At 39.9% G+C, this 25,804-nt stretch overlaps 1 protein-coding gene across 3 annotated transcripts in view; it reads right to left on the reverse strand.

The window, feature by feature from the left end:
* LOC140574051 (syntaxin-binding protein 4) overlaps positions 1–25,257 on the reverse strand; it is a 48,024-nt gene extending 22,767 nt beyond the window's left edge. For all 3 annotated transcript variants that reach the window (XM_072693745.1, XM_072693744.1, XM_072693743.1), the window contains exons 1-5: positions 25,069–25,257; positions 21,736–21,809; positions 16,654–16,749; positions 7,732–7,801; positions 5,962–6,036 (exon numbers count right to left, since the gene is read on the reverse strand). In XM_072693745.1, the coding sequence (XP_072549846.1) occupies positions 5,962–6,036; positions 7,732–7,801; positions 16,654–16,749; positions 21,736–21,809; positions 25,069–25,115 (362 nt within the window). In that variant the 5' untranslated portion in view covers positions 25,116–25,257. The remainder of the gene's footprint in view (positions 1–5,961; positions 6,037–7,731; positions 7,802–16,653; positions 16,750–21,735; positions 21,810–25,068) is intronic.
* Between the last annotated feature and the right edge of the window lie 547 nt (positions 25,258–25,804).

The following is a 25,804-nucleotide window of genomic DNA, read 5'->3' on the forward strand; positions in this document are numbered from 1 at the left end:
AATGCTGTTGCTACTAGTAACTTTCAATGGAAGTCAATGAATATAGTCCCTGTGGAGAAGTACTGCCAATAGAATAGACAGTAAACCCTATTGGCTCCATGCTACCTAATAATGCCAGGCATGGGCTAGTAGAGGAGTATAAAGCCCCTCAGCATTGAGGAGCTGTGAAGCAGTGGAGGAACTGTGTTCTCTGGAATGATGGTGGTGGAGCTCCATCCAGTACTTTTGGGATGAGTTGGGGACTTGGAGAGGATAAGGTAGGGTGGTGATGATCATCATCCAACATCATCCAAGCAAAAATGTTTTTGTGATTTCAGAAGATACACTGAATAAGCAGGTGTCCCAATACTTTTGTCAATATAGTGTTTTTGCCAGCTCAGAAGTGTCCGCAGGACTCAGACTGCTAAGGGTTGGACCAGTCTTCATGGTTATGCAGGAAACAGCCTGGTTTCACTTATCAGTCACTTCAGGTAACCCCAGAATCTGGAGCCACTCACCAAGTGAGTGGCTAACGTTATTAATTGGATGAACGAGAATTACCTTAAACCTAATGAACACACTATCTGGCCCAGATTAAGACCTGTCTGCGACTAATTTGTCATGCCAATGAAAAGCCTATTTAGTCTGGGATTAAGCTTAATCTGGGTCCATGAACTTTGCGAGCGATGCTGCTCGTCCAGCGCTTCTTCTGAAATCAGGGGTATTAACAGGGAGTCGGTTCCCTTCGGTCCAGCGACCGCCTCTACTCTTCCGGGAAGGCTTCACACTACGTGGTGTTGGGGATTTGATTGCATTCAGCCACATGATAGTGAGAGCATCAGTGTCAGGTTCTGATGCTGGATGATTAGTTCTGTTACTCCAGCTCATCCCAAAGGTGTTGGATGGACCTCCACCATCACTCCAGGGGACCCCACAGTTCAATGCTTATACCCCTCTAGCCCACCTTAGGCTCATGTGTGACCCAGCCGGAAATCTCTTTCTATTGGTCAGTGCTTTTCTATGGAGTTGTGTGTAAACATGTGTGAACATATTGGAGGTTTTGGCACCCCGCATTTTGGCCAAATGTTTGTGGACACAGCTCTATTAGCTAAACATATTGGAGGTTTTGGCACTTCACATTTTGGCCAAAAGTTTGTGGACACAGCTCTATTAGCGAAACATATTGGGGGTTTTGGCATCCCACATTTTGGCCAAATGTTTGTGGACACAGCTCTATTAGCTAAACATATGGGAGGTTTTGGCACTTCACATTTTGGCCAAATGTTTGTGGACACAGCTCTATTAGCTAAACATATTGGAGGTTTTTGCATCCCACATTTAAGCCAAAAGTTTGTGGACACAACTCTATTACCCACATAATATGAATGAGCTTTGGACTCCACATTTTACCACACATCTATACCACAGAAACACCTTAGCAACCACATAGCAATGGCTTAGCAACCAACAGCTATACCACAGCAACCACCTAGGATACCTCAGCAACCAGTGAGAACCACTATAGCTACGCAACCATTCTGTGATTCCTTCAGGAAATGCACTTTTCTAGTTTACACCTGGTTTGATGGTAAATCAGGTGAGCTGCTGCTGCTGCTGCTGATGATGATGATGATGATGGAGTTGAACACATCCTCCACGCTGTGCTGGCTGGACTGGGGGGCGTCCAGGAGAAACCTAGAGGAACCGAGCTCTGTTCTTCAGACTAGCTCACCGACAAGATCTCACTACTTTCTTTCTTCAGAACGAGAAGCTTTTGGTTCTCCTTTTTACTGGATTTATGTTCAGCTGCTTTATCTTTTCTGATCAGATCTGGAGCTTCTGCAGTACAACTCTCTCACTGCTGAGAGATGGGGGGTTTAGAGTGATGGGGTTAGGCGAATAGAACCTCTGTACAGAACTGAAAATCAAAGAAATACTAAACTGCATTTGAACTTCTCGCTAATCTGTTACACTCACTGATTTCACTCAAAGCCAGCCCCGGTCTGTCCTGTTAAAATAATTCCTCTCCATCTCTTCTCCAGCCTCCCCAGACACCCCCTGAGTGGCAGATATAGGGCAGCAAAAACATCCTGTCACTCTGCTGAGAGCTGCGGTCCACTTCAGTCGGAGTGAAACGCCAGACGGTTTCAACTCTCACCCTCTTAACCTACCTACATCATCCCAGAGTGTCCCTGAGCAGCTCAGCCCAGACACAGCCCAGAGTTTTCGTCAAGGAGCCGATACGGTACCCAGGTCACAGTGAAAACGTGTTGGTATTAGGGGTGTGAGAACGTCTCGATATCATGTTCTGCTTCCTTTAGTGTCAGATCTCACTCTTCTGATTGGATAAAAAGTCAGATTCTATGCAGATGATGGTGTGTTTTTCTACACTATATGGACAAAAGTATTGGGACACAAGAGTATTAAAAGAGTTGATCCTGCTTTTGTTGAGTAACTGTCTCTACTGTCCAGGGAAGAAGGCTTTCTACTAGATTTTGAAGGGGCATTGCTGTGAGGATTTGATTGCAATCAGCAAGAAACACATTAGTGAGGTCAGGATGTTGGATGATGACCACCACCCCACCTCATCATCCCCAACTCTCCAACTCATTCCATCCAAAAGTACTGGATGGAGCTTCACCACCATCATTCCAGGGAACACAGTTCCTCCACTGCTCCACAGCTCCTCAATGCTGGGGGGCTTTATACCCCTCTAGCCCACGCCTGGCATTATTAGGCAGCATGGAGCCAATAGACTCATCAGGTGTATCTGCTCCAGAGAGTCCTATTCTATTGGCAATAGTTCTTCTTTACAGGGACTAGACAAGCTCAGTGCAACATGTGAGCAATGGGTGAAACTTAAAGTAGATGAAAGCATTTATTAGTAGGGGTGTCCACAAATATATGGACGTATAGTGTATCTAGTGTATCCACCTTCAGACATGTGGCGCCTACAGAGGCATCTGTTGCTGGGTAGCACAAGAGATGTGTACATGGAGAGAGAGAGAGAGAGAGAGAGAGAGAGTAATCCCCTGCACACTTAAACACAGGGTTAAGGACAGAATGCAGATTAAAGCATAGAGCTCATCTCGTCACAGTCCCAGCTTAACCTTCCCTGCTCCCTATCTCTCTCTCTCTCTCTCTCTCTCTCTCACACACACACACACACACACACACACACATACACATACACATACACATACATACACACACACACACAGATGCTCCCAAAACATCTACATCTATAAGAAAATGCCATACATGCATAAAGGCGGGGCTTAGTGAGGAATGGCTGGGGAAGAAAGGAGCCAATCAAAGGCTTCCCGTGTCGCCGCAGTGACCAGTGGGAGCTCCAACACTCGCTACATAACAGTGAGAAAAATCCACACTAGTTTATGATCAGTTGAGGTGGAGTTACACACACAGCATACTTTTCAACCTCTAGGGGGCGCACTAGTCAGGTCTGGAAGAGCAAAAGTGTACAGATAAAGTCCCGCCCTTCAACAAAAAGAGCCAATCGGCTTGCTGGTTGCGCTGTAAGGGGAGGAACCCCCCTCGATGAGAAGAAGCTGAAAGATCAGGTGTTTGAGTATCATTGAGCTGAACGCCAAACTACTCATGAGGTTTTTGTCTGATTTCTTTTTTTTATCATTTAGAAAAAGCATAGGTCCAACATAGTACTCTCCACATGCATAGAGATTGAAGCCTGGTCTTGTGTGACTGGCAATAAGTGCCCAGCGGTGTGATCAGGCTTGCCTGACTCTGGTCCAACTAATCAGAATGAAGCCAGACTGATGAACAGTTTCTATCCACACGCCATCAGGGTTGTGAACACCTCCTCCCCCCTTCCACTCTGAACTGGCTGAACTCGGACATGCTCCGTATATATATATACTACATAAATCACTGCTACTGTACCAATACTGATCACCGGAGTACATCCCACCTGAAATACCTATCGTCATCAGGATTCAGGAGCTATATGAAACGGAGAGGAGCAACAGATAACACCATTACCTGCCAGTGAGCTACCACACCATGCAGGAGACTGGGGTTCGATTCCCAGTATGGGTGACTATGCTGCGCTACACCAATAAGAGTCCTCGGGCAAGACTCCTAACACTACACTGGCCCACCTCTGTAATACGAGTAACCTACGAGTAGCTTGTTGCAGCTTCCTCAGAGTTACAGCTCATTGTGTAGATGAACCCTAAACTGATGTTTAGTGCAAGGAATATGATAGCAGCGATGAGACACAGTACCTGGTATAGACAGATAGATAGATTATTTTCTAAATCATTTACACAGATTTTTAAAAATATGATTAATTGAAATTCTGAGATTAATCATGATAAAAATTTTTAATCGTTTGATGGCTCTAATATAAATATATATATATATATACACACATGGACAAAATTGTTGGTAACCCTCGGTTAATGAAAGAAAAACCCACAATCGTCACAGAAATAACTTGAATCAGAATAAAATAATAATAAATAAAAATGCTATGAAAATTAACCATTGAAAGTCAGACATTGATTTTCAACCAAGCTTCAACAGAATTATTAAAAAAAATAAACTCATGAAACAGGCCTGGACAGAAATGATGGTACTCTTAACTTAATTATTTGTTGCACAACCTTTTGAGGCAATCACTGCAATCAAACAATTCCTGTAACTGTCAGTGAGACTTTTTATATTGATATGTATAAGATTATGTTGGTAAATGGAGGAAGTGTTGAATCTTTAATGTTTTTGGATCAATCTATTGGACTCTGACTGTGGAAACATGCTGTACGATCACGCGTTTAACAACTGAGCCCAGACTCAGAACCTCAGAACTAAAAACAAAAACTGCACTGACACTAAACCGCTCCCCCTGCTATCAGAGGAGGTGGAGGCGGTGGTGTGAAGGCTAAAATGAGTGCAGCGCTGCCGAGAGACTCTTTGAAGAAACAGCCAAAATAGTCTCCCACGTGCCGCCAAACCCTCCGGCTCGTCCAGTTCACCAGCTAAATTATTCCTCTGTAAATTATTCACCAGCGCTGCCGAGAGGAGGGCGAGTCAGAGGGGCTGAGATGCGGGTCAGCAGTCTGCAGATCAATACGGCCGATCAGAGAGGAGGCGGAGGCGGAAAGCGTTCTGAGTGATGGATATTTCAGGGGTGGTGTTTTGAACGATTTACTGGGTTTCTCCTCACGGGCTGAGGCCTGAGATCCTGTGGTCAGCTCACAGTGTGTTCGAAGAGTGTTAAAATGAGCCCTGGGGAGATTTACCTGCTCACAGGTGAGATACAGGTGTAGAGAAGCAAGAGACTCATTACACCCCAACTAATGACTGCATATTCAGCTACTTTAAACTGCACCCACTGCTGATACAGATGTGCTTGCTTTGTCCTTGTAGAGAAGTACTGCCAATAGAATAGGACCCTCTGGAGCAGATCACCATCATGACCCTATTGGCTCCATGCTGCCTAATAATGCCAGGTGTGGGCTAGAGGGGTATAAAGCCCCCCAGCATTGAGCTGTGGAGCAGTGGAAGAACTGAGTTTTTGGGGATGAGGTGGGGTGGTGGTCATCCATCCAACATCCTGACCACCAGGATCAACTTTTGTAATACCCTTGATTTCAGAAGAAACAGTAAATAAGTGTCCCAATACTTTTGCCCATATAGCGTGTGTGAGTATGGTTGAATTACTTGGTGCTATAGAGTGGGACTGAGTGTGCTGGTGTGAGCTGTACTGAGCACACTGAGGAAGGCCGTGGGGAGGAACATGCTGGACGGACGTGAAATCACCCGGTCCGTCAGAAGAGGGTTTTAAATAGGCTCTGGCTCGCATAATCTGCTGAGTTACTGTAACACGGGAATCTGGTTGTCAGAGTACATTCATCTCTCTCTCTCTCTCTCTCTCTGTCTCTCTCCCTCTCTCGCACGCTCTCTCGCTCAGGATGATGTTATGCCTCCAGATCAGTAGCTTACCTCGCATCTTCATCCCTTGCTATGAGAAGTTGCATGTGATTAGTGGACGAGGCAGCTCGGAGGATGTCCACCGCTCTAAGAACAAAACAGACAAACAAAAGAATAAATAATAAGAAATTTAAGTATTACTCTCACGATTATATTCATACAACTTATTTACATCTAAGTGTAATTAACCAATACACCCAATGTAGCCAATATAACCAATATAGCCAATATAACCAATGTAGCCAATATAACCAATATAACCAATGTAGCCAATCTAGCCAATATAACCAATGTAGCCAATATAACCAATATAACCAATGTAGCCAATCTAGCCAATATAACCAATGTAGCCAATATAACCAATATAACCAATGTAGCCAATATAACCAATACAACCAATGTAGCCAATCTAGCCAATATAACCAATGTAGCCAATATAACCAATATAACCAATGTAGCCAATCTAGCTAATATAACCAATGTAGCCAATATAACCAATATAACCAATGTAGCCAATCTAGCCAATATAACCAATATAACCAATATAACCAATGTAGCCAATATAACCAATATAGCCAATATTACCAATTTGGCCAATATAGGCAAAGTAGCCAATGTAGCCAATATAGCCAATATAACCAATATAACCAATATAACCAATATAGCCAATATTACCAATTTGGCCAATATAGCCAAAGTAGCCAATGTAGCCAATATAGCCAATATAACCAATATAACCGATATAACCAATGTAGCCAATATAGCCATTATTACCAATTTGACCAATATAGCCAATATAACCATTATAACCAATATAGCCAATATAACCAATGTAGCCAATATAACCAATATAACCAATGTAGCCAATATAACCAATATAACCAATGTAGCCAATCTAGCCAATATAACCAATGTAGCCAATATAACCAATATAACCAATGTAGCCAATCTAGCCAATATAACCAATATAACCAATATAACCAATATAACCAATGTAGCCAATATAACCAATATAACCAATATAACCAATATAGCCAATATTACCAATTTGGCCAATATAGCCAAAGTAGCCAATGTAGCCAATATAGCCAATATAACCAATATAACCGATATAACCAATGTAGCCAATATAGCCAATATAGCCATTATTACCAATTTGACCAATATAGCCAATATAACCATTATAACCAATATAGCCAATATTACCAATTTGGCCAATATAGCCAATATAACCAATGTAGCCAATATAACCAATATAACCAATATAACCAATATAGCCAATATTACCAATTTGGCCAATATAGCCAAAGTAGCCAATGTAGCCAATATAGCCAATATAGCCAATATAACCAATATAACCAATGTAGACAATATAACCAATGTAGACAATATAACTAATATAGCCAATATAACCAATATAGCTAATAGAGCCAATATGACCTATATAGCTAATATAGCCAACATAACAAATATAGCCAGTATAATTAATATAACCAATAAAGCCAGTATAGCTAATATTATCAACATTACCAAAATAACCAACATAGCCAATATAATCAATATAGTTAATATAGCTGATGCATTATGATGCATGTCGCCTTTTTAAACTTCTAGAAACTCCAATATAACCGTGTAAGGTTGGATCGGCAATCTGTTTAATTCTTGTTTATTATGGAGTCCAAAAAGCTGGGACACTTTATTAGCCTCATAGTTCTGTGAGCATCTCAGAAACGATGCGTTTGTACATCAGGTTTTTACTGAAACACATTATTATGATCTTACCTCTCACTCGTGACACCGATCAAGCTTTCTCCATTAACCTCCAGGATCTGGTCTCCTGGCTGTAGGTGTCCTACACAACCATCCCCACAAAGAGGTAGAAGACATGGTGAAACACACGGTAACAGATTTTTAGCTTCTGCTATGCTAATGCTAATGAACAGTTAGAGATGTCTGTGGGAAAACACTCATTTCAATCATATCAATAAACAGTCAAATATTTGGATCTTAGGCTTAGGAGAAAATCACCCAGAAACCAGATAAGCTGTGGTTCTACATACTAAAGCTAGCTAATACTTTCTATTGATCTGATGAGGATCCTCAGTGATTTTAAAATGTAATTTTAATTTAAATGTAAATGAAACTCAGCCCAAACTGTCACCGGGCCTGCCGATAGGAGCCTGAGTGGATGGTTTGCTAATGCAGAGAAACGTGATCTAAACATGCATGTGGTTTTTCAAGCAGAACCTTGAAAAAAACCCAACCTCCCAGAATTCATCATGTTCACTTTAGCCTTTAGCTGCAAAAGCTGCTCCCATAATCAATCCAGTGACCTCAAGATCGAAAGAAACCATCACGAAGAATCAATCGACACCATCCATCATGTGCTTCGCCAACACCCACCAGCTTTAGCCACTCAATACCTTCACACGCCCCACACACACCCCAGCTGCTCACACACTTCACCACATCTGTGTGTTTCTAGGCTACGGCCTGAAAAGCTGCACAGGAACCGAACTACTGTCACAGTGAAAGGTTACTGTGGCTCCTCACTGCGGCTGACTAGCTTAGCTACTGAGCCAACTTAGCTGATACTTCATACATTTTATTTACGTCTGTCACGCCTGCCCCTTTGTTTGGTCTCTGTTTGTTTGTCTGTCCTAGCCCCGCCTGTTTGTCAGTCTTCCCACCTGTGCCTCCTCACTAGCCTCGCCCCAGGTGTTCTTCGTGTGTCCCACATATTTTGCACGTCGGGTTTACGGCTCGTTGGCTTGGCCTGTTTGTTTGGTTTGTTAGTCTTAGTACTTGTCATTTTTGCTAAACCTGTCTGTTCTGTTTCAGAACCAATATAACCAATATAACCAATATAACCAACGTAACCAATATAACCAACTAACCAATATAACCAATATAACCAACGTAACCAATATAACCAACATAACCAATATAACCAATATAGCCAATATAACCAACATAACCAATATAACTAATATAACCAATATAACCAATATAGCCAATAAAACCAATATAGCCAATATAACCAATATAACCAACGTAACCAATATAACCAATATAACCAACGTAACCAATATAACCAACGTAACCAATATAACCAATATAACCAACATAACCAATATAACCAATATAGCCAATATAACCAACATAACCAATATAACTAATATAACCAATATAGCCAATATAACCAATATAACCAATATAACCAATATAGCCAATATAACCAATATAGCCAATATAGCTCATATAGCCAATATAGCCAATATAACCAATAAAGCCATTATAGACAATTTATAACCAACATAACCAATACAACCATAACAGCCAATATAACTAATAAAGCCATTATAGACAATATAACCAATATAGCCAATATTACCAATTTGGCCAATATAGCCAAAGTAGCCAATGTAGCCAATATAGCCAATATTACCAATTTGGCCAATATAACCAATATAACCAATGTAGACAATATAACCAATATAGCCAATATAACCAATATAGCCAATATAACCAATAAAGCCATTATAGACAATATAACCAATATAACAAACATAACCAATACAACTAATATAGCCAATATAGCCAATATAACCAATATAGCCAATATAGCCAATATAACCAATATAGCCAATATAGCTCATATAACCAACATAACCAATATAACCAATATAGCCAATATAGCTCATATAACAAACATAACCAATATAACCAATATAGCCAATATAGCTCATATAGCCAATATAACCAATATAACCAATATAGCCACTTTAGCTCATATAGCTAATATAACCAATATAACCAATATAGCCACTTTAGTTCATATAGCTATTATAACCAATATAACCAATATAGCCAATTTAGCTCATATAGCCAATATAACCAATATAACCAATATAGCCAATTTAGCTCATATAGCCAATATAACCAATATAACCAATTTAGCTCATATATCTCATATAGCCAATATAACCAATATTGCCAATACCACCAATATAGAAAATCTAAGCAATATATTAGTCTCAGTATTTTGGTTTATTCCCCAGTTTGTATTTCTTTGTGTTCTGTTAGTTCAATTAGATTTTATTAAATTCCTGCAGCTAGGTAGCTCTACTGTAAACAAAGCAAACAGTGCTGTAACTGTGTAATAGTTCAAAAATGTAAAAACCAGAATGTGTTTGAAATGGAGAATAAGTAATTCACATCATTTTGATTTTGTCACAGTTTCAGACATCAGACAAAAAAAAGTCCTTTACAATTGAAAGAGATCTGGGGATCTTGCCCATCCAACTTAAGTTATTCAACAGTATTACAGAATCAGAAATATGATCAATAAAAAGAGTGTTATTAAAGGTCATATATATACATGATCATAATTAGTAGAACATGGTAGATTTAATAGCAGTGGTGGCTCAGCGGTTAGAGCGCCGGGATATCGATAACAGGGTTGTGGGTTCGATTCCCGGGCTCGGCAAGCTGCCACTGTTGGGCCCTTGAGCAAGGCCCTTTACCCTCTCTGCTCCCCGGGCGCTGGAGTTGGCTGCCCACCGCTCTGGGTGTGTGTGTGTACTCACTGCCCCTAACACGTGTGTGTGTGTGAGTGTGTGTTCACTACCAGATGGGTTAAATGCGGAGGACACATTTCGCTGTACAGTCCACACTGTACAGTGACGAATACGTGCACCTTTATCCTTTTAGTTTCTTTTGCCTTGGAATTATCCTTACAGTATCTTCTGCTACACACACATTCCTACATGTACACTATTCCACACCTTCCATCTCAAAGTACTGTTACAGCTTAATCAGCCCCAGCGGTTGGCTGCTGCCACTGTTGTTGATCATTAATTAGAACTATTTTTGTGAGTTGATACTCCTGTAAGGTTTAAAACAATAGCCAGAATGACACCGGTAAGGTGTCCAAACAGAAAGACCCTCTATACACAGCCTAAGTGTAGCCTCAGTTTGGCACGATTTGGAGGTCGCGACTGGTCGTATCCTTCCCATCCCTCGGTTAACCACACTTCTCTGCACACATACCACTAGGGGCAGAGATGTCTTTGATGTGGTTAGAGCTCCGGGCTATTGATGATTGATGATACTGATGGGTTATGGGTTCGATACCCGGGCTCGGCAAGCTGCCGCTGTTGGGCCGCTGAGCATGACCCTTCACCCTCTCTGCTCCAGCAATGGCTGCCCACCGCGCCGGGCACTTGTGCTCACTGTCCACTGTGTGTGTGTTTCACTGGTGTGTGTGTGTGTGTGTGTGTGTGTGTTCACTGCACGGATGGGATAAAAGCGGAAGCCAAATTGTCCGTCACAAATGGTAAATATGGTTGTCTTGTCTTACACAAACAGCTTCATGAAAATGTCGGAAACCGAAGCCTTCAGGGCTCAGCCTGCAGAGTTCGATTAAAAATGTTCGTTTTAATAATTATAATTAATTTCTGTGAAGAAAAGAAAAAGCAGACAGGTTTCCCACTGACCTGGGCGGGACCTTTCCCCTGACACCACCTGGGTAGACTGATCCATTTGTGTGACCGTCCTGCTCTACCTCGGCGTCTGATTAGATTATTTAAAAAAATAAAAGGATTTGTGTTTTATATTGTTCTATATTGTTTGTAAACACGTATTTATGTCATTTATTTTATGGATGGATCTATTTCTACATAGAACCCGCTATTTCTGCTATCCACTGCACAATCTAGGGCCTTAATCCAAGCAGCAAACACCTGTATGTCCCTGTAGCAGCACCAAGACCCTAATACACACCTCCAGCAGAGAATCTTCTGGGCTAATTTACATATCAAATCAAAATGAGTCAAATTAGTGAGAAATCAGAGCACTGAAACAGTGCAGTCCATTTAAGAAGTAAATTAAGTTATTAATCAGACTTTGGCTTTAAGGTGGACGGAGTGCTGCTCTCAGGCCTGCCCTGATGTAGGTCACGCAGGTACGGTACGGTACCTGCGGCCCTGAGCTTTTTATATCTCTTAACTGAGGTCCTGTCTCACCCCATCAGCGTCACGTCACTTATTTTGGAGTTGAGCAAGCTCAAAGGTTTCCTAACGGCTGCAGACCACATCACACCACACGGGACGCTGTACTATAACCTCGCCTTTCAGCCGAGTTTAGAACACTGCGGCACGTCCCGGTAATCGGACCTGAGGAACACATGGTGGAAGACCGCTTTTAAAGGAGCAGTTCAGCAAAAAAGTATCAGGACTGACCTCTGAGCCCAGATTCAGTCGACCAGCCAAGACATGGTTGGTATCTGACGTGTGCTTATTTAGCTTATAATAGGAAACGCTAGGCTAACATCGCTAACAAACACTGGACTTAGACTGTCACCAATCTCATCTTGGTAAACACTGTGGGCTGTTGAGCAGTGAAGCTGCGTTTTCTGGACTTGGGATGAGTTGGAGTGGCAGAACTAATCATCTCACATCAGGATCTGATTTTTTAAATGAGGCACAATACAGTGCAGCCAATAAGAACAGGGCTCATTTACATACCCCAGTCTTAAAGGCACAGTAGGAGAAATAGTTTAGTTTATATATAATAGTAATAGTTTAATTCTGAGGACTAAGGAGAGGTTGGAAAATGGTGCAGAAATGAATTATGTCTGTTTCTGGTTCATAAACCCACACAGATATTATAAGTGGCGCTTAGGATAAAAAATATACAAGAAAATATTGCATATGGGCCCTTTAATGTGTATGCTACATGTTAATAAGCGGCACATGGTTCACACAAACAATAACTCTGCATAGCTTTCTGCATAGCAGCAGCAGCAGCATGTTGAATGCATGCTAACATCTATAGCGTAGCATGCTAACAGCCTGCATTGTCAGAGAGATAACAGAGGAGCACATGACGGCCTCTAATTCCCACCAGCAGCATTAGCGCTAAGCACATGGATGATGCAGAACTCTTCTTCACACGTGACTCAAACACACATATGAGGTCAGTAGGAGACTTATCTACTGCCCAAGTACACAGACGAGCCCTCGCAGCACCGAACGCCACACTGATACTTTAAAAGCTATGCTATTATACTATTATTATTAGCTTCATACATAAAGAGAAATCTTAGGTGGTTCTAGTTAAATGTTCTAGTTGAATTCTAGAACAATGGATATCTCTTCAAAATATGTTCCGAAATATGTTCTTAACATTATGACGACCTCACACTGGTCTCAGACAGTAAGAGGTCAGAAGGTCAGTCAATTGTTGTTTACTCAGATGATTGGTTCTGGTTTTCCTCTATTGGACTGAATGATTAAAAATGCTGAATAATGGCTACAGAAGTAAACAACAGACAGTGTCTAACATTTTGGACCCTGGGTTTATTATTCTGTTATTAATCAGAATGCAGAAACTACTATGAGTTATGGGGTAGCAGTTGAGTCCCACAGGGTTCTATTTTAGGGTCTATAAAATTGATGATAATTAAGAGAGTACTGCAGTTATGATGGTGAAGAACTCAAGTGTGGGTGCAGATACAGGGCATAATTAATGTCTAATCTAACAGGATTGAAAGTGGAGTTAGCAAAACAGCTGTTTGTGAATTTCATTTAAGAACACTGGGCCTTCACCAGCCGTTCCTGAGGAATTGCACAGAGTGTTAGTGTTGCACCGATACTGATACTGTATCGGTATCGGCGGTAGAGAACACTGATACCATGAAGCTTACTGACGCTGTCCTTTTCATTTCACATAGAAAATTTTGGTTTGTAGACTTTATAAAACCAAACATTTAAACAACCAGTAAACATCCAGTCTTAAATAGTTATTACTGTTAAACAGACATTTACTGAATGTTTATTACTTTTTATTTCCATGTGGTGTTTTTTTGTTCTAAAACCAAAAGTTGAAGAGTTTAAGCAGCTTGTTTTAAGACCACATACTGAAGTTCAGTATATTTTTAAACAGAGGAGGTGGTAATTATAATAATTATATTATAATTATAATGAAATATGAATTTTAAACACCAAATAAAAAGCAGTTTAGCTTAGCCAGATCATGCTTCCCTACTTGCTTCCTGCATTGTGGCGATTTTTAATGTTTCACAGCTCTGAAGCTTTTTCAGGTGTGCAGCTACTCAACCAGTACATGCTGTTCTTTTTAAGAAGTATCAGGATCAAGTCAAGTCAAATGTATTTGTAGAGCTTTTTACAACTGTTGTCATCACAAAGCAGCTTTACATAAATAGTAATTAGTAAAAGACAGAAAAAAAGAAATATCTATGACATAAGAAGACATGAAGGATCCAGGAACCCCAGTGAGCAAACCAACGACGACAGTGGAGGAAAAACTCCTTCAGAGCTGGAGGAAGAAACCTTGGGCGGAACCAAGACTCACAAGGGGGACCCGACCCGTCCTGCTCTGATCAGAACTATTGATAAATGACTATTGTCATAAAGTCACTATTGATAAGTCACCAAACCATCTAAACTGTTCTCCTGCTCTGATCATAATCATAATATAATAATCATGGTGTAGAATAACTTAATATAGTCATGGCAGTGATGGTCAGAGTAATGAGAGGAATGATGGGTAATAGTAGTAATATTAATAGTTCAGAGTCAATTTAGGTTTAACATGGTCATTAGACAGGTAGCAGTGGTAGGAGGGTGTGCTGCTGGTCTGGCATGGGTGGTGGTGGGGGCGAGACCTGCTGGTAGGTGTCAGCTGGTCTAACGCAGGTAGATCTATCAAGTATTTAAGTCGGAGCTGGTATCGGTATCAGTATCGGAAAGGAAAGGAAAAAGTGGTATCGATGCATCCCTAGAAATTTCTTCTTAAAACGTGAATGCAGTTTTCACAGAGATTCTGAGATTCACACCAGTGTGATTTGTGTAAAGATGAGCTTATCCCAACATCAGTATCTAACCTCACAGAAGCTCTTACTCTCATAGGGCTGAATGCAATCAAATTGTCCTCACAGCAATGTTTCAACATCTAGTGTAAAGTCTTCCCAGAAGAATAGAGGCTGTTACTGCAGCAATAGGGGGCAAACTCTCTATAAGCATCCTTAATTCTGGAAGAAACGGTGAGTGATCAGGTGTCCACATAGTTTTGGCCATACAGTGCGTGTTGTCAAGTCTCAGACTTTTATTTCCTAATACAGATTTAAGCTGATGTGAGCTAAACTTATGTTTAAGCCCATATTTCCTTGACTTATTCATACTGTAGTTATCCTCAAATTAGAGCTGGGGGATATGGAAAAAATTAATATCACGATTTTCACGATTTTTTCTGATATACGATATTTAACGTAGACAAAATACACTGTATTATAATAGTATAACTTTATTATAATAAAACAGTGTGTACAAAACTGCTGTCCAAATACTCTCCCATACTGAGTACTGTGATCTTTACTTTAAAATTAAATAAGACTGATTACACTGTTTGTAATAAAACGTGCAGTTTCACAATACACTTAAATAAAAGTATATTGTGTACCAAGATATTAACCACAATATGATAAAATATTGTCATATTGCCCAGCTCTAACTCAAACTACATCATTTCTTAAAGGGCCCCTCCACTGTGACATTTGTGATGTCACAAAAACCAACACATTTCTATCTACAGTCTCTATGCACTCAGTCTCCAGCAGTTTAGCCCCTCCCAGTCCTGATACAGTTATGAGAAGTGTTTCAGCATTCAATTATGATTCTTAGGAAAGCTTTTCAGACCCAGGTTTATTACATCACACACACACACCCACACACACACACACACACACGTTTAATTTGTGTAAAGATGAGTGTTTCCGCTCTAACCGTGTTGTTTATCCCAACCGAACCTCACAGACAGGGTCCAGCTTTCAAAGGCTTTAATTCACAATAATGAGATTGCTGCTCTTTGTTCATTAGTGAAAACTGTCCAAAATCAGACGGATAAGAGCAATTTAATTACAGCAGCAGGTCAAAGCAGATTTGCTCTCGTCTCTGGCTGCAAAGTCAGTAATCACTGAGAGAGGCAGCTTCCAAACAGGCCCACTGACCATCCCTGCTCAGCACAACACTCACGTCATGTTCACAGCACTGTTTCCACGCTCAGGCGACTGACGCAGGCCTTACCGACCTCCCTGCAACACTGACCCACCACTGACCACTGTGCTTCCTCTCTGTGGCCACTTTATTAGAAACCACTACCTTGTGCCTTCACTCACTGGCCACTTTATTAGAAACCCCTACCTTGTGCTTCCACTCACTGGCCACTTTATTAGAAACATCTACCTTGTGTTTTCCACTGGCCACTTTATTAGAAACCACTAACCACTGTGCTATCACTTTCTGGCCACTTTATCAGAAACCCCTACCACATGTTTCCACTTTCTGGCCACTTTATTAGAAACCCCTATCTTGTGCTTTCTCACTGGCCACTTTATTAAAAAACCCCTATCTTGTGCTTTCTCACTGGCCACTTTATTAGAAACCCTTACCTTGTGCTTTCACTCACTGGCCATTTTATTAGAAACCACTAACCACTGTGCTTCCATTTTCTGGCCACTTTACTGGAAACACCTAACTCATGCTTCCACTTTCTGGCCACTTTATTAGAAACATCTACCTTGTGCTTCCTTACTGGCCACTTTATTAGAAACCCCTATCTTGTGCTTGCACTTTCTGAACATTTTAACACATCTGAACTTTTTAAACTGCAGTATTATCTTACCATCGCTGGAGGCAAGGCCACCGGGTAAAATCCTCTTCACATACACTCCAAACTCCTCCCCTGTCAACTCCTTCACTCCACCGATGACTTTGATACCTAAAGAAGGGGCATAAAGACAAAATCAGAGAGAGAGAGAGAAACTCCACATGAACTGAGAGTGACCCAGTATTATAAATATGCTATTTAGGTCAGCAGTGTAACACACACAGAATAACAAAATACCCCCAGGATGATCGCCCACCACACACCCAGGGCTTTATTAGAAAGTCTATGTTCTAGATAACAGAGTCATGCAGCGTCAGAAACCTGTTAGACATTACTTCTCCAGACCCAAAGTGGTCAAAGAAAACCTTCCCACACCATTACACCACCTCAACACCACTTCCACCAGCCTGGACTGTTCACACAAGGCAGGCTGGGTCTATGGATTCATGATGATGGTGCCAAATTCTGACCCTCCTATCTGTAGTGTTCCTCAGCAGAATTCCAGACTCCTCAGACTAGGCTACGTCTCTCCAGTCCTCAGCTGTGCAGCGAGGGTGAGCCTGTGCTGAGCCTCTGCAGCCTCAGCTTTCTGTTCTTGGTGGACAGAAGAGGAACCCGGCATGATCTTCTGCTGCTGTAGCTCATCCATCCTCCTCACCTGAGACGCTGTTCTGCTCTCCACAGCTGTACAGAGTCACTGTAGCCTTTCTGTCAGCTCCAACCAGTCTGACCATCCTCTGTTGACCCGCTCTCACCAACAGGGAGTTTCCGTCCAGGAAAGGCACTGTTCTAAGTTTCGGACCCAACTCATCCCAAAAGTACTGGATGGAGCTCCACCACCATCATTCCAGAGAACACAGTTCCTCCACTGCTCCACAGCTCAATGCTGGGGGGCTTTATACCCCTCTATAACCCACACCTGTAACCCACACAGTATGGTGCCCATAGGTTCACGTTTATTATCTGCTCCAGAGAGTCCTATTCTATTGGCAATACTTCTCTACAGAGACTATGTCATATATCTATGTCAGCAATGAGTGCAGCTTAATATAGTTGAATGCATTCATTAGAAGGGGTGTCCACAAACCTTTCCATGATGGTCACCTTGACCCCATTTTACCCCCCACGGCTGGTCCCGAGGGTGGGACTGAAAGCGTTTGAGAAGAGGGCTTAAGACTCCATCGAAAGTTCATCGTAATTGGAGGTCACCTACTGGATTAATAAAGAGGCTCAGGATAGCAACCGACAGAAAGTCTAATGGCTGTATTAGTGAATACCACCACCCCCTCCCTCCTTCCCCGATGCACAATGTCGGTCGTATGAGCACGGCCCGTTTGTAACTGATCGCTAAGCGTGATCATTAAAACCATAACCAGCTTATGAGCTCAATGGCGGGCAGCAGCAAGGCCTCAGATCAACTCCACACTCCTCCACTTCAACGCCGAGGAGCTGCACTCTCCCTCTAACTGCACCAACTGTGTGTGGCGGCGGCGCCTCGGACAGGCTGAACAAGCATGGGCCGGCCTTACTGGACTGCTGTGGCAGGCGCTGGTTCCGTCACGCTTTCCCTGGTAACAGGTTGAACCAGTGACGAGGGGGAGCGCTCCTACTGATTTCGGCACTGAGAGCGAAACCTCACTGGGCTCACTGGACCTCCTTAGTAACAGTTCGAGCCACCTTGTGATTGGGACTGGACCGGAAACCTTAGAATGACCATATAGTGGTTTTTAAAAGAGGACACTGGGGACACTGGGCTGTCCCCAGTGCTGTGGTTAGGATATTGTGGCTGGGTGGCTTTAAGAAGACCTATGTTGAAGGACAGTGGAGGTGTGTGTGTGTGTGTGTGTGTGTGGGAGGAGTTAAACACCTCCAAAATTATGCAGATATGTAAATGAGCATTAATACATTAGGTTTTACTCATATGCTTTATTTATTTGCTTTCATGTGAACATAATAAATAATAATAAATTATAAACTGATTGATCTGAAACTCATCTTTCAGAATATTTGCTTCTACTTGGTTCCACCGAGTCAGAACCCCATTATTTTGATCTAGAACTGATTTGTGTGTATTTTTTTTGTGTGTATTTATTAGCTTAAAAGGACAAATCTACACATTCTTTACATCACAAACATGTCCAATATGTCCAAATGTTTGTGGACACCTCTTCTAATGAATGCATTTTAAGTTGCACCCATTGCTGACACATATGACACACACACAGCTTGTCTAGTCCCTGTAGAGAAGAAGTACTGCCAATAGAATAGGACTCTCTGGAGCAGATAGTAAACATGAACCTATTGGCTCCATGTTGCCTAATGCCAGGCGTGGGCTAGAGGGGTATAAAGCCCCCCAGCACTGAGGAGCTGTGGAGCAGTGGAAGAACTGTGTTCTCTGGAATGATGGTGGTGGAGCTCCATCCAGTACTTTTGGATGGGATGGGTTGGGGAGCTGGGGATAATGAGGTCCTGACCTCACTAACAATTTTGTCATGAAAGCAATCAAATCCTCACAGCAATGCTCCTCCTCCAAAATCTAGTAGAAAGTCTTCTTCTCTGGACAGTAGAGACAGTTACTCCAACAAAAGCAGGATCAGCTCTTTTTAATCCCCTTGATTTCAGAAGAAATAAAGAATGAACAGGTGTCCCAATACTTTTGACTATTTTGTATATATATATATATATATATATATATATATATATATATATATATATATATATATATATCAATTCTTCTATTAGCACAGAGGAACCTTCTGATATTTTCAGTTTCTGGAACACGGCGGAGACGCTGCGCTCTGGAGGACGTCTTTATTTTTCAGCAGTAAATGCAGATTATGGTTCTGACACTGGAGCCGTATTCAGGAGACCCACAATGGCCTGACAGGTTCTGCAGATTCACCTGCAGGCACAATGAAGCGGCACACACTCCTGTTCGGCAGAGTGTTGTGATGCTGGAGTGTGTCTGTGTGTACACATCAAAGTGAGCGCTGTGCTTTAATGCAGGGAGCTGTTGACGGTGCAGGATGGTGTGAAGGAGAACAGCTTTAAGGAGCTTAGAGCTCCCGCAGAAAGAGTGGGCTGGGGTATAAATACAACAAAGGCAGTGCAAGTGTGCATGTTTATGACTGACTGTATGTGTGTGTGTGTGTGTGTGTGTGTGTGTGTGTGTGTGTGTGTCTCATTATTCTTCTTTTCATATACTTTATCTCCCCTCCTGAGCAGCACTGCAGAGCACACGCATGCTGAAAGCTGGACCTCATTACAGAAGTCCACAGCATGGCTTTAATCTTATATATTATATATTTTATATATATATATATAATTGTACGCTCTCTCCGTCTGTCTCTTGTTAGAACACGCGGAACCCCTGAGTACGATAAGGCCTGGGGGTTGCTGTGGGTTTTAGGGAAGTGTATGAAAGCTAATCCTCCTCAGTAGAACTCTTCTCCACCTGCTACACTCACATACCACCTACTAAAGACTGCAGACATTTACTTTAAGTGCTGGAGATGTGTATATATTATGTATATATATTATAATAGTATTTGTGGTTATGTATTGTTGTGTATATTATAATAGTATTTGTGGTTATGTACTGTTGTAAATATTGTAATAGTATTTGGTTATGTACTGTTGTATGTATTATAATAGTATTTGTGGTTATGTACTGTTGTAAATATTGTAATAGTATTTGGTTATGTACTGTTGTATATACTATGATAGTATTTGTGGTTATGTACTGTTCTATAGACTGTAATAGTATTCGTGGTTATGTACTGTTGTATGTATTATAATAGTATTTGTGGTTATGTACTGTTGTATAGACTATGATTATATTTGTGGTTATGTACTGTTGTACATATTATAATAGTATTTGTGGTTATGTACTGTTGTACATATTATAATAGTATGTGTGGTTATGTACTGTTGTATATATTATAATAGTATTTGTGGTATGTACTGTTGTATAGACTATCATAGTATTTGTGGTTATGTACTGTTGTATATACTATGATAGTATTTGTGGTTATGTACTGTTGTATATACAATAATAGTATTTGTGGTTATGTACTGTTGTATAGACTTTGATTATATTTGTGGTTATGTACTGTTGTATGTATTATAATAGTATTTGTGGTTATGTACTGTTGTATAGACTATGATTATATTTGTGGTTATGTACTGTTGTACATATTATAATAGTATGTGTGGTTATGTACTGTTGTATATATTATAATAGTATTTGTGGTTATGTACTGTTGTACATATAATAATATTTGTGGTTATGTACTGTTGTATATATTATAATAGTATTTGTGGTTATGTACTGTTGTATACTATGATTATATTTGTGGTTATGTACTGTTGTATACTATGATTATATTTGTGGTTATGTACTGTTGTATATATTATAATAGTATTTGTGGTTATGTACTGTTGTATAGACTATGATAGTATTTGTGGTTATGTACTGTGTTTGTTCACTGTCTGCTCAGAACTATAAGCACTCATTAGGAAACATAATTTACTGTATTTAAATTCCCATAAATGGAGAGGACTTAGTTATTCTAAAATGACTCTGATGCTCTGAACTCTGACTCTCATTGATTGTAAAGTGATTCGGCTATAAAATGAATTTGACTGTCAATCTAAAGTGATTCTTATTGTAATTCCAAAGTGATTCTGATTCCAAAGTGATTCTGACTTTACACTGTTTTTTATTCTTTAATGATTTTAACTTTAAAGTGATTCGGAATCTCATTCTGAAGTGATTTGGCTGTAAAGTGATTCAGATATTAAAGTCATTCAGTTTTTATTATGAAGTCTTATTATAAAGTAATCTCACTCCAAAGCGATTCTGACTTAAATGTAAATGTGAAGTTTGTCAGAAAGTGATTCAGATTCTGAAGTAATTCTGATTCTCATCTAAAGCGATTCTGACTGTAGAGTGATTCGAACCTCATTCTGATTGTAAAGCTATTCTGACTCTAAATGACTAATTCTGACAGTGATTCTGACTGTAAGGTAATTCCTATTTCAGTCTACTTAACATGAACATCCCTCTTTCTCCAAAAAACAGAAACACACTCTTACCTAATCCATTCTCGCAGTCTGTAAATTCCATAGAATGCACAGCGCGGTCGACTCCGTAGGGACCCATTAGCGTCCTGCAAGGAAAAATGAGACACTGTTTACTATGATCCACACTGACCTTTAGCGCTTTACTGACCAATCCCACCACCAGCTCATCCTCCAGAAATCCCCCCCTACTTCAGCAGAGCAGATCTCTGACCAGTCAGAAACACAGACAGAGCCCGACTCCTCAGGAGCTGAAGAAGTTTCAGAAGATCTACTCAAACCCAAACAACATCTGACTGAATGTGAAGAGAACAAGGTCAGCAGAGATGAGACATGAACGAATACACACACACACACACACACACAACTGCACAAGGGTCCACACTACCCCTCCGGCCCCACCGCTCTGTCCTGAGACGGCTGGAGAACAGCTGCAGTGAGGAGTGTGAATTACATGTTAGAAAATGATTCAGTGCAAATTTGGCAGTGATTCGATTCAGTTCAACAATGCACTGGAGGAGCATCCAATAAAACAGCCAATAAAACAATAAAATATAGGGTTTTTTTTTTTACATATAAATGAGTGTATAGTTTAATGAATATTGTTCTAATTAATTCAAATTTATTCTAATGTGTTCTTCCCTTTCTGTTTCTATTCCTAAGCCAATATTATTTGATATATGAGGATAAAAATGAATTAATAATGTATTCGTCTTCAAAACAAGGAGGCTTAATTATAGCTACGGTAAACACACCATACCAATAATCAACAATACATGTGTTATAATATTCAAATTAATAAAAACAAAATAAAATAAACATGAACACTGAATACTAATAAACACAGCACTAAACCATACAACATCAAATCAGTGCATTTTACACCCCCAGTCATGATCAGTGGACAGCGTCACACACACACACACACACACACACACACACACACACACACACACACACAGTATCAAGGGAACTTGTTGTGTTTGGGTCTGGTGTGAAAAAGAGTGAAGGTCAGAGGTTTTCACCCTTGAACATCAATTATTCAGTGAGAACGTCCAGCAGTGGACCGGCTCTTAAACAGACTCCTGGGTGGGACATTTAGTCCTAGTCCTGTTCAGATTCTCATAAAACACGACGCGTCACAATAGTCACAATAGTTTTTCTGAGGGAGATTTTATTCATGTCTGAAATAATAATAATAATAATAATAATAATAATAATAACAATCATAATCATAATAATAAAAATACTAACAATGTTTTTATTGAGCTGGACTCAGATCAGATACAGAGGACAGAGGACAGATCTGCTCTCTTTAATGAATATGCAAATGGCAGTGTATAGATGACACGATCAGTTTCTCACGATCACAACAGAACATGGCCTCAATGCCCAGTTTTATAAACGTCAGTTAAACTTATGAACTTATATTGGGTAATTGAGGGAGGAAGGCTGAGGTTTGGAGGTTGTAGGTGTTCCTCTCATGTAATTCTGCACTTTTTTCTCCAAACATACCAAAACTGACTTGCTTCAGTCTAGATGAGGTGCTCCCAAAATGCATCAGGTTTGTTCAGCTGTCCCTTTGAAAGGTTCTGATGCTGAATTGTGAGGATGCAGGAAAGGTTTTCTACTGATGACTCTTCTTCTATGAAGGTCATATTGGTGCGGGAGTCGCTGCACAGTAGAACAGTGCTCCAGCCCTCCAGAGGCTGAATAATCATCCTGAAGGTCTTTCCGTATCCACACGGGAGTGTTTCATTTGCCTTTTCTAGCAGCAATCCTACAGAGCGTAACCTAACCGCCTGCGTTCCTGTTACCTGCCATGTCCCAAACCTGTAAACGCTCTCCCACCTTCTTATAGAGCTCACGGCTGCTGACTGTCGGGCGAGGTTTCACATCATGGCATTACATTAATTGCTTTTGTATAAGCATGTTTATTTAATTAATCATCATCGTCAACCAGTCTTTTTCAAACAAAAATGCTTATTTGTTCAAACAATATTCATTTGTTTATTAGTTATATGGTCATAAACAAAAAAAATCTACATCAATGTAATGAATTCATCCAAATATTTTAAATTAAATTCTTTCATTAATAAATAATAAAATGAAGAAATTAAGTTTACTTTTATTACATATAAAATATATATAATGTAAATAAACATAAACACATTTAATTTGATAAATCTACTACAAAAAGCAGACCTACTGCACACTACATAGTAATAATAAACACACTTCCAAAAGTGTTTTACTAGAGGTGTAGTTAATAATATAGGAGATATTAAATGAAAATATTAAAATTCAGCAGACTGTATATTCTATTATACACATAGTGTGCTGTATATATATATTCAGTATATAATATATAATAATTAAATTAAGGCTAAAATCCAAATATCACGGCCTTGCTCAAAAAATACTGGTGTGACGTAACTGCAATGAATCCAATCATATCCAATAATAAAAAACCTACATACATTTAATGAATTTATCCAAATATTTTCAATTAAATTATTTAATTAAGGCAATTTCCAAACACTTTGGAGGCTCTAAACCCTTTATTATTGTATCTATGAGGTTGAAATAAAAAAGTGATATTAAATGAAAATATTAAAATTCAGCCCACTGTATATTATATTATATATATATATATATATATATATATATATATATATATATATATATATATAATTTCATATAATTTAAGGTCACATCATTATAAATAAACATAAGCACATTTCATTTGATAAATCTAATAAAACTGCATGCTACGAGAAGCCGACTTACTGCACACTACATAGTCATAATAAACACACTTCCAAAAGTGTTTTACTAGAGGTGTAGTTAATAATATAGGAGATATTAAATGAGAATATTAATATTCAGAGCATTTTAATGCAGTTCCGTGTGGATATTAAGGTATGCCTGAACGCAGCTTGGTGTACGTGTGATTTTGATATGTATTAAATAGGGTTTTTTTTTTTAAGCGAATTAAAGTGTTTTGTATTATTATATGATGTAAACAGACATGTACACGTTTTTTTTTCTTAACTGGACCTAGCTTCGTTTTCGCCACCTTGTGTTTTCGAATTGTCCGTTCCACCTTAAATGGTGCAGCAGTTCCATTCTGGCGCCTCAGGCGCCAGAATGGAACTGCTGCACCATTTAAGGTGGAACGGACAATTCGAATAAGAAGCTCCAGCTTCGTGTTTTTTAAAGTCTAAACACACTAAAAACACTGCAAATCTACTCTAAAGCCAGCCAACCGTCTCACATTCGAACACAATCCTGTTAATTCGCGTTTTAATGAAGTTTACAGCAAAAACAAATGCAGATGCACATTACCTGCTTATGATGACAGCTCCCTTATACATAACAGAAAACGTTGGCATGTTGGAGTTTGTTGTGGTCGTCCAGCATTCCTGATCCTTCTGCAGCCTCACACACACTCACTCACTCTCACACTCACACACACTCCTCTAAACTCCTCTGCCTCAGTCACAGCAGCCCAACACCACCAGATTAAGCCTTATGCAATATGGCCACAAACCCTTTGTGCTGGTGTCCCTCTCAGTGCGCTTCTGATGGAGCTCCTCAGAGCATCCACAGGTCATCTATCTGTTAGCTCCACACTTAAAGGGCCCATGCTGTGGGCATTGCTTTTTTTTTATTATTTTGCAAATACAACAGTTTATGATATGCAAACTGATCAAATATGTCCTTTGTTACATTGCATATAAAATATGCAAAAAAACAAAAATGGCTTTTTAATTGGCTGTGATGTCACAACATTTATGGAAAAAAATATAGAATTAATTGTAATCAATCTCATTAATATTCTGAGCACATAATTCACAATCTTTTGTGATGTTGGTCTTAATTAATGCATTTGTTTTGTGCGATTAGTTGCGATTTTTCGTGATTAATCGCATTTGTTTTGTGTGTGTGTATCTTTACGTTTAGTAAAATCTTAAATATATTTTTGTGTAATTATTATAATTAATCATGTTATTTTTGTGCAGTTAATTGCAAATATTTGCATTATTTTATTACGTTCATTTCGATTTATTACATTGTGTAT

This window comes from Salminus brasiliensis, chromosome 12 (genome assembly GCF_030463535.1).
Source record: "Salminus brasiliensis chromosome 12, fSalBra1.hap2, whole genome shotgun sequence".
NCBI classification, from domain to species: Eukaryota; Metazoa; Chordata; class Actinopteri; order Characiformes; family Bryconidae; genus Salminus; species Salminus brasiliensis.